The sequence below is a fragment of the Ursus americanus genome, chromosome 2 (genome assembly GCF_024610735.1).
Source record: "Ursus americanus isolate L20-20 chromosome 2, mUrsAme1.1.p, whole genome shotgun sequence".
NCBI classification, from domain to species: domain Eukaryota; kingdom Metazoa; phylum Chordata; class Mammalia; order Carnivora; family Ursidae; genus Ursus; species Ursus americanus.
Window position 1 is genome coordinate 23547519 of NC_142128.1, and position 12779 is coordinate 23560297.

Sequence of the window (12779 nt, forward strand, 5' to 3'; positions counted from 1 at the left end):
ATTGAGATGGATGCCCTTAGACATCTGGTTTAGATAACTGGTTGGCTTCAGGAAGCTTAACTGGGGAATAATCCCAAAGATGTCAAAGCAGAAAGTTCAAATCATTCCCAAAAGACTTCCTACATACATATCACCCTGTCATGTATAAACTTATCCCCTATTTCTAAAGTTTAAAAACTATACTCCTATCCATGAGCAAGTAGCTTGTTCCTGTCAAAATGGATACTTCATCAAAAACTGGAACCACAACAAACACTATAAATTATAACCAAATATAATTTGCTAACAATGTATATTTTATAAGATACCAATAGAGCTAAGAATAGGGAAGATTAAGAAGATGCGGTCCATATATACAATGGGATATTACTCAGCCATAAAAAAGAACGATTTCTCAACATTTGCTGCAACATGGATGGGACTGGAGGAGATAATGCTAAGCAAAATAAGTCAAGCAGAGAAAGACAATTATCATATGATTTCTGTCATCTATGGAATATAAGAACTAGGATGATCAGTAGGGGAAGAAAGGGATAAAGAAAGGGGGGTAATCTGAAGGGGGAATGAAACATGAGAGACGATGGACTCTGAGAAACAAACTGAGGGCCTCAGAGGGGAGGGGGGTGGGGGAATGGGATAGACCGGTGATGGGTAGTAAGGAGGGCACGTATTGCATGGTGCACTGGGTGTTATACGCAAGCAATGAATCATGGAACTTTACATCAAAAACTAGGGATGTACTGTATGGTGACTAACATAATATAATAAAAAATATTATTATAAAAAAGAATAGGGAAGATTAAGTCTTTCTTTTCTGAGAGGAAGAGTGGAATCCAGGGACCATTTCACATACTAAATTAACTGAATTTAAAAAAATAAATAGGAGATATACTGTATAGTGACTAATATAACATAATAAAAATTATTATAAAAAAATAAATAGGAGATAATCAGGAGACTTAAGATGGGGAAGGGGGAAAAAAGGGCAGGGCATTCCACATAGTGGAAAGAATATGAAAGAATACTCGAAGACTTGTCCATCACCCTTTTTTAATTTTAAAATCTCTTTTCTGAAAAAAAAAAAGATTTATAGACAAGTATAAGCACAGAATAATTCCAGTATGCATTTTAGCCTTCTAATGTTAACACCTTACATAGTCATGGTACACTGATCAAAATAAATTAACAGTGGTTCAATTCTAGGAACTACAGATTTCAGTGCAAAATATGTTGAATAATTTTAATGCCACTTTCATTCTAAACTTTTAAAGCATAACATATACCCAGACAAGTACATAAATCATAAATCTTCATCTTTTCAAAAAAGTATTGTTAGTCACAAATCTGCATCTTAATGACTTTTCACAAGGTGAAAATATTTATGTAACCAACCCTGATAAAGAAAACAGAGCATTACCTCAACAGTAACTAGAATCTTGACTTGTAACTCCGAATATTATCTATTAGTTTTGTCTGTTTTTTAAATTTATATCAATGGAATTCTACATTTTTTAATTTTTAAATTAAATTTAATTCCAGTATAGTTAACATACAGTGTTAAATTAGTTTGGGTGTACAATATAGTGATTCAACAATTCTATATGTGACTCCATGCTCATTATGATGTGTACTCTTAATATCCTTCACCTATTTCACCTGCCCCACCCACCAACCACTTCTCTGGTAACTATCAGTTTGTTCTCTATAGTTAAGAGTCTGTTTCTTGGTCTGTCTCTTTCTTTTTCTCTCTCTCTTAACAGAATTCTACTTTATAACTTTTCTGTGTCTGCCTTCTTTGGGGCAACATTATATTTGTGTTATTATTTTATACTGTTGCATAGGAGTTATAGCTTGTTTCTTCTCGTTGCTATATTCTGTTGTGAGAATAGACATTTTTAAATCCATTATACAACTGACAGACATATGGTCTGCTTCTTTCTCTTTTTTTCAGGGTGTCTATTATGAATAGTGTTGTGTGAACATTCTTGTAAATGTCTTTTGGTGAACATGAGTGTGCATTTCTGTTGGATTTATACCTAGAAGGTGAACTTCTGGGTCTCAGTGTGTGGTCATTTTCATAAGCATATGAAGATAATACTTTAGAAGGTAATGCCAGACAGTTTTCTAAAGGGTTATCAGTTTACATTCCCAACACCAGTGTTTGAGATTCCAGTCATTCTGCAGCCTCAGCACTTAGTATTTTTATGATTATGTTGTGGTGTCCTTCAGTGGCTTTAATCTGCATTTCCTGATGACTACTAATGTTGTGAATTTTTACATATATTTATTGGATATTTGGATATTGTTTTTTGTAAAGTCAGTGTCTCAAGTCTTTTGCCCATTAAAAAAAAGATTTTATTTACTTAGAGAGAGAGAGAGCACAAGTGGGAGGGGCAGAAGGAGAGGGAGAAGCAGACTCCGCACTGAGCAGGGAGCCTGATGTGGGACTCAATCCCAGGGCCCTGAGATCATGACCCAAGCCAAAGGCAGACACTCAACCGAATGAGCCACCCAGGCGACCTGCCCATTTTTAAATTGGGTTGTCTGTCTTTTTCTTACTGATTTGCAATTCAAAAATCTTTTTTCCACTTGGTGACTTGCCTTTTCACTCACTTGATGTCTTTTGATAATGATGCCCTCACCATCATGAAGGTATTTGCTATGTTTTTGTTCTAAAATCTTTATTATTTTACCTTTCACATTTAGATCTACAGAAAAGTTGTAAATCTACAAATGATTTGTATGGAGTAAGACAGGAGTCAAGTTCATTATTCTCCATGTGGATATCCAACTGGATCAGCACCATTAATTGAAAAGAACATCATTTCTCCACTACATTATGTGTATCAATGTCGTCATGTATCAGGTGACCACATATTTGTGCATCTATTTCTAGACATTCTATTCTATTTGTTCTCAAATTTTCACATGTACCAGAATCAGTCGGATGGCTTATAAAACAAAAAATGTTGGTTCCAACCCAAAAGCTTCTGATTCAATAGGTCTGGGGTAGGGCCCAAGAACTTGCCTTTCTAAAAAACAAAACAAAACAAAACAAAAAACAAAAACAAAAAAACTGGTACAGTCACTCTGGAAAACAGTATGGAGGTTCCTCAAAAAGTTAAAAATAGAACTACCCTATGATCCAGCAATTGCACTACTGGTATTTACCCAAAGATACAAAAATACTAATTCAAAGGGATACATAACTCCTATGTTTATAGCAGCATTATCTACAATAGCCAAATTATGGAAACAGCCCAAGTGCCTATCGACTGATGAATGGATAAATATGAAAGAATATATATATATACATATATATATATATATATATATATATATATATATATATATATACACACACACATACATACACACACTACTTGGCCATCAAAAAGAATGAAATCTTGCCATTTGCAATGGACATGGATGGAACTAGAGGGTATTATGCTAAGTGAAAGAAGTCAGTCGGAGAACGACAAATACCATATGATCTCACTCATATGTGCAATTTAAGAAACAAAACAAATGAACAATGGGAAAAAGATAGAGAGGCAAACCAAGAAATAGATTCTTAACTATAGGGAGCAAATTGATGGTTACCAGAGTGGAGGTGGGTGGGTGGGGATGGGTGAAATAGGTGATGGGGACTAAGGAGGACACTTGTGATGAGCACCAGGTGTTGCATGGAAGTGTTGAATCACTACATTGTACACCTAAAACTAATATTACACTGTATATTAACTAACTGGAATTTAAATAAAAACTTTAAAATGCTAAAAAAAAATTTTCAAGCTAGTACAAACCACCACAAATAACCAATTTTAAGGAAAATTGTTTTTTCTAATACACTGTTTTGTCTTAGTTATTACAGTTTATTAAAAATACTTACATATGGTAGTTATTAATATACCACTTTTGCTCTTCTTCGATATTTCCTTGGCTATCCTTGGCATTTTGCATTTCCATGCAAACTTTAGAATCAGCTGATAATTTTCCACACACAAACATGCATGCACAAAAATACCCAATAGCATTTTGACTCAATTGCTTTGACTCTTTGGGTCAATTTGGGAGAAAACTGTCATTTTCCCAATGTTGGGTTTTCCAAAGCAAGAACATGGTACATTCCTTCATTTATATTGGTCTTCTTTAATCTCTCAATACTGTTTTGTACTTTTCTATATAAAGATCTTACAAAAATTCTGTTAGATTTATTCCCAGATATTTTTTCTTTTTATGTTATTCAAATAGCATCATTTTACATTTCACATGTTTGTGGCTTCTATATGGATATATAACTCATTTTTCTATACAGACTTTTTGTTTAGCAATATTAATTTTAACATTTTATTCCTTTATCTATCTACACAATAACTGTCATTCGTAAATAGTGAATTTTAAAATTTTTACAATTTTTACACCTATCATTTCTTTTTCTTGTCCTATTGCACTACGACCTGTAGTAACTGTTGTATAAAAATGGAATTGAAAAATGGAATAAAAGGTACAGCATAGGGAATACAGCTAATTGTATTGCAATAGTGTTGTATGGTGACAGTTGGTAGCTACACTTGTGGTAAGCAGATCATAACATACAAACTTGTCAAATTACTATGTTGACACTTGAAACTAATGTAACATTTGTTTTAACTTTACCTCAATTTTTTAAAAAATGGTACTAGCAGGCATTCTTTTTTTAATTTTTTAAATATTTTTTTATTATGTTAGTCACCATACAGTACACCCCTGGTTCTTGATATAAAGTTCCATGATTCATTAGTTGTGTATAACACCCAGTGCACCATGCAATACGTGCCCTCCTTACTACCCATCACCGGCCTATCCCATTCCCCCACCCCCCTCCCCTCTGAAGCCCTCAGTTTGTTTCTCAGAGTCCATAGTCTCTCATGCTTCATTCCCCCTCTGATTCTGCCCCCTTTCTTTATCCCTTTCTTGTCTTACTGAGAACTCAGAAGAAAAGCTTTCAAGAATTTTTATTAATATGTTATTTGGGGGCTAATAGACACATGAAAAAATGTTCAAAATCATTAGCCATTAGGGAAATTCAAATCAAAGCCACATTGAGATATCACTTTATGCCAGTTAGAATGGCAAAAATTGACAAGGCAAGGAACAACAAATGTTGGGGAGGACGTGGAGAAAGGGGAACCCTCTTACACTGTTGGTGGGAATGCAAGTTGGTACAGCCACTTTGGAAAACAGTGTGGAGGTCCCTTAAAAAGTAAAAAAATTGAGCTACCCTATGACCCAGCAATGGCACTACTGGATATTTACCCTAAAGATACAGACGTAGTGAAGAGAAGGGCCATATGCACCCCAATGTTCATAGCAGCATTGTCCACAATAGCTCAGTTGTGGAAGGAGCCAAGATGCCCTTCAACAGATGACTGGATTAAGAAGATGTGGTCCATATATACAATGGAATATTACTCAGCCATCAGAAAGAACGATTACACAACATTCGCAGCAACATGGACAGGACTGGAGGAGATTATAAGTGAAATAAGTCAAGCAGAGAAAGACAATTATCATATGGTTTCACTCATTTATGGAACATAAGAAATAGGAAGATCAGTAGGAGAAGGAAGAGAAGAATGAAGGGGGGCTAAACAGAAGGGGGAATGAACCATGAGAGACTGTGGACTCTGGGAAACAAACTGAAGGCTTCAGAGGGGCAGGGGGTGGGGGACTGGGATAGGACAATGATAGGTATTAAGGAGGGCACGTATTGCATGGCGCACTGGGTATTATATGCAAATAATGAATCATGGAACACTACATCAAAAACTAAGGATATATGGTATGGTGACTAACATAACATAATAAAAAATTTTTAAAAATAAAAAGAATAAAGTAGGACTCTAGAAACACGAAAAAAAATTATGTTATTTGGTGGCACCTGGGTGGCTCAGTTGGTTAAGTGTCTGCCTTCAACTTGGGTCATGATCCCAGGGTCCTGGGATTGAGCCCCACATAGGGCTCCCTGCTCAGTGGAGAGCCTGATTCTCCCTCTCCCTCTGCCTGCCATTCTCCCTGCTTGTGCTCTCTCTGTCACAAAAGTAAATACATTCTTAAAAAAAAAAACATGTTATTTGATGTAGATTTTTTTTTGTGGTTACTTTTTACCATATTAAGGAAGTTCCTTTCTGTTTTGGTTTGCTGAAGAATTTTATAAGAAATCTAATTTTATCAAATTTTTTTCTGAATCTCTCAGGATTAAAATTGTTTTTCTCATTTTTCTTATTAATACAGTGAATTACATTTTATTAGTATGGTGATTGATTTTAAAGTGTTACACAACCTATTAACTAAATTGAATTTAAATAAAAAATTAAAAAATAAAGTGTTACACTATCCTTGCATTCCTGTAATAAACTATACCAGGTAATGAATCATACTAACACTTTCGTGAAGGATATTTGCATCTATGTCCATAAGCATGATTCATCTGTAATTCTTCTGTTGTAATATTATTTATAGCTATTATTCTCAATGTTATTATGGCCTCACAAAGCAGCAGGACAGAAAAATAAAGGTAAGAAAATAAATCAATGAAATAGAAAACAAAACATATAACAGAGAAGTAAAAAATTCAGAGGTTGGTTCTTCGAAGAGATTAATAAAATTGGTTAAATCCCTAGCAAGAGTAATTTAAAAAACCAGGTTGTGGGGAGGGGGGCAGAAAAAACACAAACTACCAAGAGATATTAAGAACAAGACAAAAGGGTATTGTGAACAGATTTTTGTCAATACATTTGATGGTTTAGATGAACCTGACACATTCCTTGAAAAGTACAAAATGAGAAAAGGATAGAAAACCTGCATACTCTTACTACAAACTTTTCCCCAAAGAAAATCCCAAGTCCATATAATTTTGTCATTGAATTCCTCATTCCCACAACTCTTGATTGCCCTCAGAATGAAATTCAAGATCCTTAGCATGGCACATCGGAGGCCTTTCCTGCCTTGACCCCCATCACTTTTTGCAGTCATCTTGCCCTGCCTGCCAACACCTGAACTTGGCTCCAGACATGCTTAATAGCTCCTTGAATGTATTCCACCTCCTTGTCTGTGCATAAGTTCACCTCAATGCCTTAGACTCACTTTCTCAAGTGTCACCCAATGCCCAAAGCTTGGTTTGGTGACACCTAGATGCATTTCCAGCATTTTGAGTTTCTGTTTATTAGAGCATGTATTTTTTTTTAAAAGATTTATTTATTTGACACAGAGAGAGACAGCCAGTGTGAGAGGGAACACAAGCAGGGGGAGTGGGAGAGGAAGAAGCAGGCACCCCAGAGCATGTATTTTTTGGATTTTATTTGTCTGAGCTCTGATTTGGTCCCTATCTTGAAAACCTTTCTTTTGCATCTCTATGGAGGTCTCCTTCACCCTCTCTTCCAAGTCTGGGAATCTATTTGTTCCTGCTGGGCCCCTTCCAGGAATCTGAGTCCTGTCCAACATCTAGTGTGATACCAGGTACACAGTAGGTGCCTGAGGCATATCTTCGGAATGCATGACATCAGCCTTGGGTGTTGGACTTTGCTGGTGCTAACCAGCTGTTTGCTTGCTCACTTGACCTGACCCTCCAGTTCTGGGGCTCTTCCTACTCATTGAGAAATTCCCTATGCAATCTTGCAGACTAATGGCTCAGCTGAATAGGAGACACTCATAAGATCTGGACACCAGGTTCTGGCTCTACTGATGACACCAGACCTGGGCCTATGCTCAACATCTTCCCCACTTCTGGAAGCACATCTTGGTTACTCCCCGCCTTTCATACCTCCGTTAATGCTATCATTCATACCTTACTCATGCACATTGTCTTGATTACCTATGGAGTCAGGCCTGTACTGGGAAATGTGAAGAAAGACAATAGTGGCATGGTAAGAACTTGGACTGAATTCTAAGCTTATAGAGGAGTCATGTAATTTCATCTATTTTGGTAACAGACAGGCTCCTTTTGCCTCAAAATATTCTTTCTTCTGAAAATACTTCAGACAGTGGTTCTCAAAGCACGAAGGAGCACAGAAGCATCACTTGAGAATTTTTTACATATGCAAGTTCAGGCCCTACCGAAGGTCCACAAAATCAGCAACTCATGGAACAGAGACCGGCAACTTGTATTTCAAGAAGACTTCCTAGAGAATCTGGTAAATGCCAGATTTTTAAAAAAGATTTTATTTATTTATTTGACAGAGATAAAGAGGGAACACAGGCAGGGGGGGTGCGAGAGGAAGAAGCAGGCTCTTAGCAGAGGAGCCTGATGTGGGGCTCGATCCCAGAACGCCGGGATCACGCCCTGAGCCAAAGGCAGACGCTTAATGACTGCGCCACCCAGGCACCCCTAAATGCCAGATTTTGAGAGCAATTGCTATAGAGCCTTACCATTAAATGTGCATTCTATGGTCTGACAGAATCAGTCCCACCTGGGAGTTCGTTAAATATCCAGGGGCCAAATTAGGGTTCATGAGCACTTTGGGGGAGGGAATGGCCCTCTGATACAAGAGATGTTCAAAGGAAAGCTTTCTATTACAATCAAACTATAAAAAAATATCATATTTTGATGGTGGAGGTCATAATATTTAGAGACCACAAAGTTCAAATTATGATGAAGATATCTGATTCATATGGATCTCAATCAACATAGATTGATTTATAATCATATATTCAATAACAGAGTTAGGCATGTGTAGAGACGTGTTTTTGGTCTTAGAGATATCTCTAAGATCCATAGCCAGCTACTTACCTTATTAAGTTTCTTGTAGACACCAAAGAAAATATAGCGAAATACAAAGGTTCTCACTTTCCATAAGGTGGTCTCCAAAAGGAAAATCAAGAGGAAGAAAACAAATCCTGTAACAGCCATCGCAATTAAAAATCTTCCTATTGCATCTCTTTCCAAACTATATACATTCATCTGAGTTACTGATGTCAACGACAAAGAAAAAGATAGAGGTTTACTCAAAAAACTTAATTCAATGAGAAAACTCTAAGAAGTCAACAAACTGGAAGTACTATAGAATCAAATAGAATGGTTATCAAGTAAGCACAAAATTACCAATTTTAATGGTATGTTTGATGACTTTGTATGTCATGCAAAGTAACTTCAAGATCCTTTAATACCCTTTAATTCCATGAATTTTGTCTTGTTATAGTTCTAGGCATCCATTACCAACATGGTACCATATAGCCAGAACCTTTGGGTGAATGCCTGTTCACACCAATCAGAGTACTGGGTAGCAGCAGAGGCTCTCCTTGCCCCAAAATATGTTTCCTTTGAAAATACTTCAGATGGTGGTTCTGAAAGTATGGAACAGGGGAAGTAGACTCACCTGGAATATGCTACATGTGCAAACACTCTTATCTATAAGGGAAGACTAACATTTAAACTAAGTTGGAAGTGCTCAACAGCTGACACTTATTCAATCACTTACGAGGAAAAGGTAATAATTACAGGGTTCTAAATTCATGGTTATGAAAACAGTAGGCTCATCAGGAAGGTGAAGATGATCAACTCTCCCTTTTTCACTGTTAAAAAAACTTTTTACTAACATACTATGTACATATATAGAAGTTCACTTCTATATACTTTTTTTACATACCATGTACATATATAGAAATTCCCCCAAGTGTAAGACTCAATAAATCTTTACAAATTAAAAATATCACATAGGCAGCAATATATTTTGTTCAGTTTTAAAATTCAACCACATATATTTTATCTTTCTTTATTGAATCACCTTGTGTACGTTTTATAGGGATAGCTATAGGCATTACATTATTCTACTTATCACAGTTGTGGTGTCTTCCTTTCACCAGTTTGTGTGAAGGATAGAGAACTTCCTATGATTTACATCTCTTTAAAATCCCCATTTATAATTGTCTTAAATATTTCCTCTATTTACACTGAGAACATTATCAGACAATGTTATTATTTCTGCTTTTTAACTGCCAAACTCAAGAAAACTCAAGAGGAGAAAGTGTACTGTATTCATTCATATTTTTACTTTCTGTTGTTCTGTTATCTTGATGTTCCAAAATTCCTCTTTTATCATTTCATTTATGTTTACAGAACTTTCATTAGTCATTCTTTTAGTGTTTCTACTGGTGACAAATTTCTGTAGATTTCCTTCATTTAATAATGTCACCGTAGAGGGAGTTAAGATGGTGGAGGAGTAGGGGTCCCCTTTTTCAGCTGGTCCCCTGAGTCAAGCTGGATAGGAACCAGACCATCCTGAACATCCACAGAATCACCCTGAGACGCAGGAAGATACATCTGGATCTCTACAAATGAACATCTCCAGCGCTGAGTATTGAGGTACGAAGTGGGGATATGTGAATCCGTGCACAGATATCGGAAGATAAACGGAAGGGGGAGGGAGCCGCCACATTCGGGCGCCGGGAAGCGGTAGCCACCTGCACTGGGGAGCAGGCAGACTCGTGGACCAGCACCCTCGAGAGAGCAGACTGAGACTGTGAGCCGGGGAATGCGGGCGACCAGTCTGAAAACCGGAGCTCCGGAGCGCACGGGGGTGGCTGGCAGCTGACGGTGTTAGAAACACAAAAGACAGAGACGTGCCATCCCTGGAAGCGAGGGCTGGGATGCCGGCGGTGGGGCACATATCCCGGGACGCTGCAGGGTTGAGTAGCACCAACAGAAACAGAGTTAAAGTGGCCAGAAACCCAGTGGAGAGTGGTCTGCGATCCCTCTGTTCTGAGACAGAGGCTGAGATTCGGCTACTGCTGCTCTGACTCTCAGAAGAGGCACAGCAAACCGCCAGGGAAACCCACCAGAGAACAAAAGCCTGGAAATACCGGCTCACAGTGTGCCCATCCCCATCCCCCCTTGCAGGGGACATGGAGACTCTACCCAAACAGGGTTGCCTGAGTATTGGCGGGGCAGGCCCCTCCCCCAGAAGGCAGGATGAAAAATCAAGAAGCCCACATCCCTAAGGTCCCTATAAAACAAGTGCACACTGCCTGGGTCCTGGTCAATAATTTGGGCTCTGGACAACCCCACAACCTCTCCTCATCAGAATGACGAGAAGGAGAAATCCCCCCTAACAAAGAAAAGACAATGAGTCTGTGGTCTCTGCCACAGAACTAATTTGATATGGATATAACCAAATTATCAGAAATGGAGTTCAGAGTAACAATGGTCAAGATGATGTGTAGAGTTGAAAAAAGTATTGACAAAAATGTTAATGAGAATATAGAATCTCTAAGGGTGGAAATGAGAGCGAAACTGGCAGAAATTAAAAATTCTATGAATCAAATGCAGTCAAAACTAGATGCTTTGATGGCCAAGGTGAAGGAGGCAGAACTTATTGGCAAATTGGAGGATGGGTTACTAGAAGAGAAAGCTAAAATAGAAATTCGGCTCAAAAAAAATCCAATCTCAAGAATGTAGGTTATAGGAGATTACTGACTCAATGAAACGTTCCAATGTCAGAATCATCGGCATCCCCGAGGGGGTGGAGAAAAACAGAGGTCTAGAAGAGATATTTGAACAAATTGTAGCTTAAAACTTCCCTAATCAGGCAAAGGAAACAAGCATTCGTGTCCAGGAGGCAGAGAGATTCCTCCCAAGCTCAACCACGACAAACCTATGCCACATCATGTCATAGTGCAATTCTCAAATATTAGATCCAAGGATACAGTATTGACAGCGGCCAGGGCAAAGAAATTTCTCACGTACCAAGGCAAAGGTATCATAATTACGTCAGACCGGTCTACACAGACCTGGAATGAGAGAAAGAGTTGGGGGGGGGGGCATTTTTAAAGCTCTTTCAGAGAAAAACATGCAGCCAAGGATTCTTTATCCAGCAAGGCTGTCATTCAGAATTGATGGAGAGATAAAGATCTTCCAGAATCGCCAGTCATTGACCAATTTCATAATCATGAAACCAGCCCCACAGGAGATATTAAGGGGAGTTCTATAAAAGTAAAAAGGCCCCAAGAGTGATACAGAACAGAAAGTCACAATTGATAGAAACAAAGACTTTACAGGCAACATGGCATCATTAGAATCATATCTCTCAATAATCACTCTCAATGTAAATGGCCTAAATGCTCCCATAAATGATGCAGGGTTGCAGATTGGATAAAAAGACATTACCCATCCATTTGCTGCCTACAAGAGACTCATTTGAACCTAAAGATACATTCAGACTGAAAGTAAAGGGACGGAATACCATCTTTCATGCCGATGGACCTCAAAAGAAAGCTGGGGTAGCAATTCTCATATCAGACAGATTGGATTTTAAACTAAAGACTATAGTTAGAGATACAGAAGGGCACTATATTATTCTTAAAGGATGTATCCAACAAGTGGATATGACAATTATAAATATCTATGACCCCAACAGGGGAGCAGCAAGATACACAAGCCAACTCTTAACCAGAACAAAGAGACATATAGGTAATAATACGTTAAAAGTAGGGGACCTTAACACTCCACTATCAGCAATAGATAGATCACCTAAGCAGAAAATCAACAAAGAAACAAGAGGTTTGAATGCCATACTAGATGAGTTGGACCTCATAGATATATATAGAACACTACACGCCAGAACCAAAGAATACTCATTCTATTCAAATGCCCGTAGAACATTCTCAAGAATAGACCATGCTCTGGGTCACAAAACAGGTCTCAACCAATATCAAAAGATTGAAATTATTCCCTGCATATTCTCAGACCACAAAGCTTTGAAATTGGAACTCAACCGCAAGGAAAAATTTGGAAGAAACTCAAA

General features: G+C 37.8%; 1 protein-coding gene across 1 annotated transcript in view; it reads right to left on the minus strand.

Moving 5' to 3' along the window:
• Window positions 1-12779, minus strand: part of LOC123778824 (phospholipid-transporting ATPase ABCA3-like) — a 142940-nt gene that overhangs the window by 15596 nt on the left and 114565 nt on the right. Inside the window, exon 23 of the mRNA XM_087869913.1 lies at window positions 8771-8949. Within this exon, the coding sequence (XP_087726039.1) occupies window positions 8771-8949 (179 nt within the window). The remainder of the gene's footprint in view (window positions 1-8770; window positions 8950-12779) is intronic.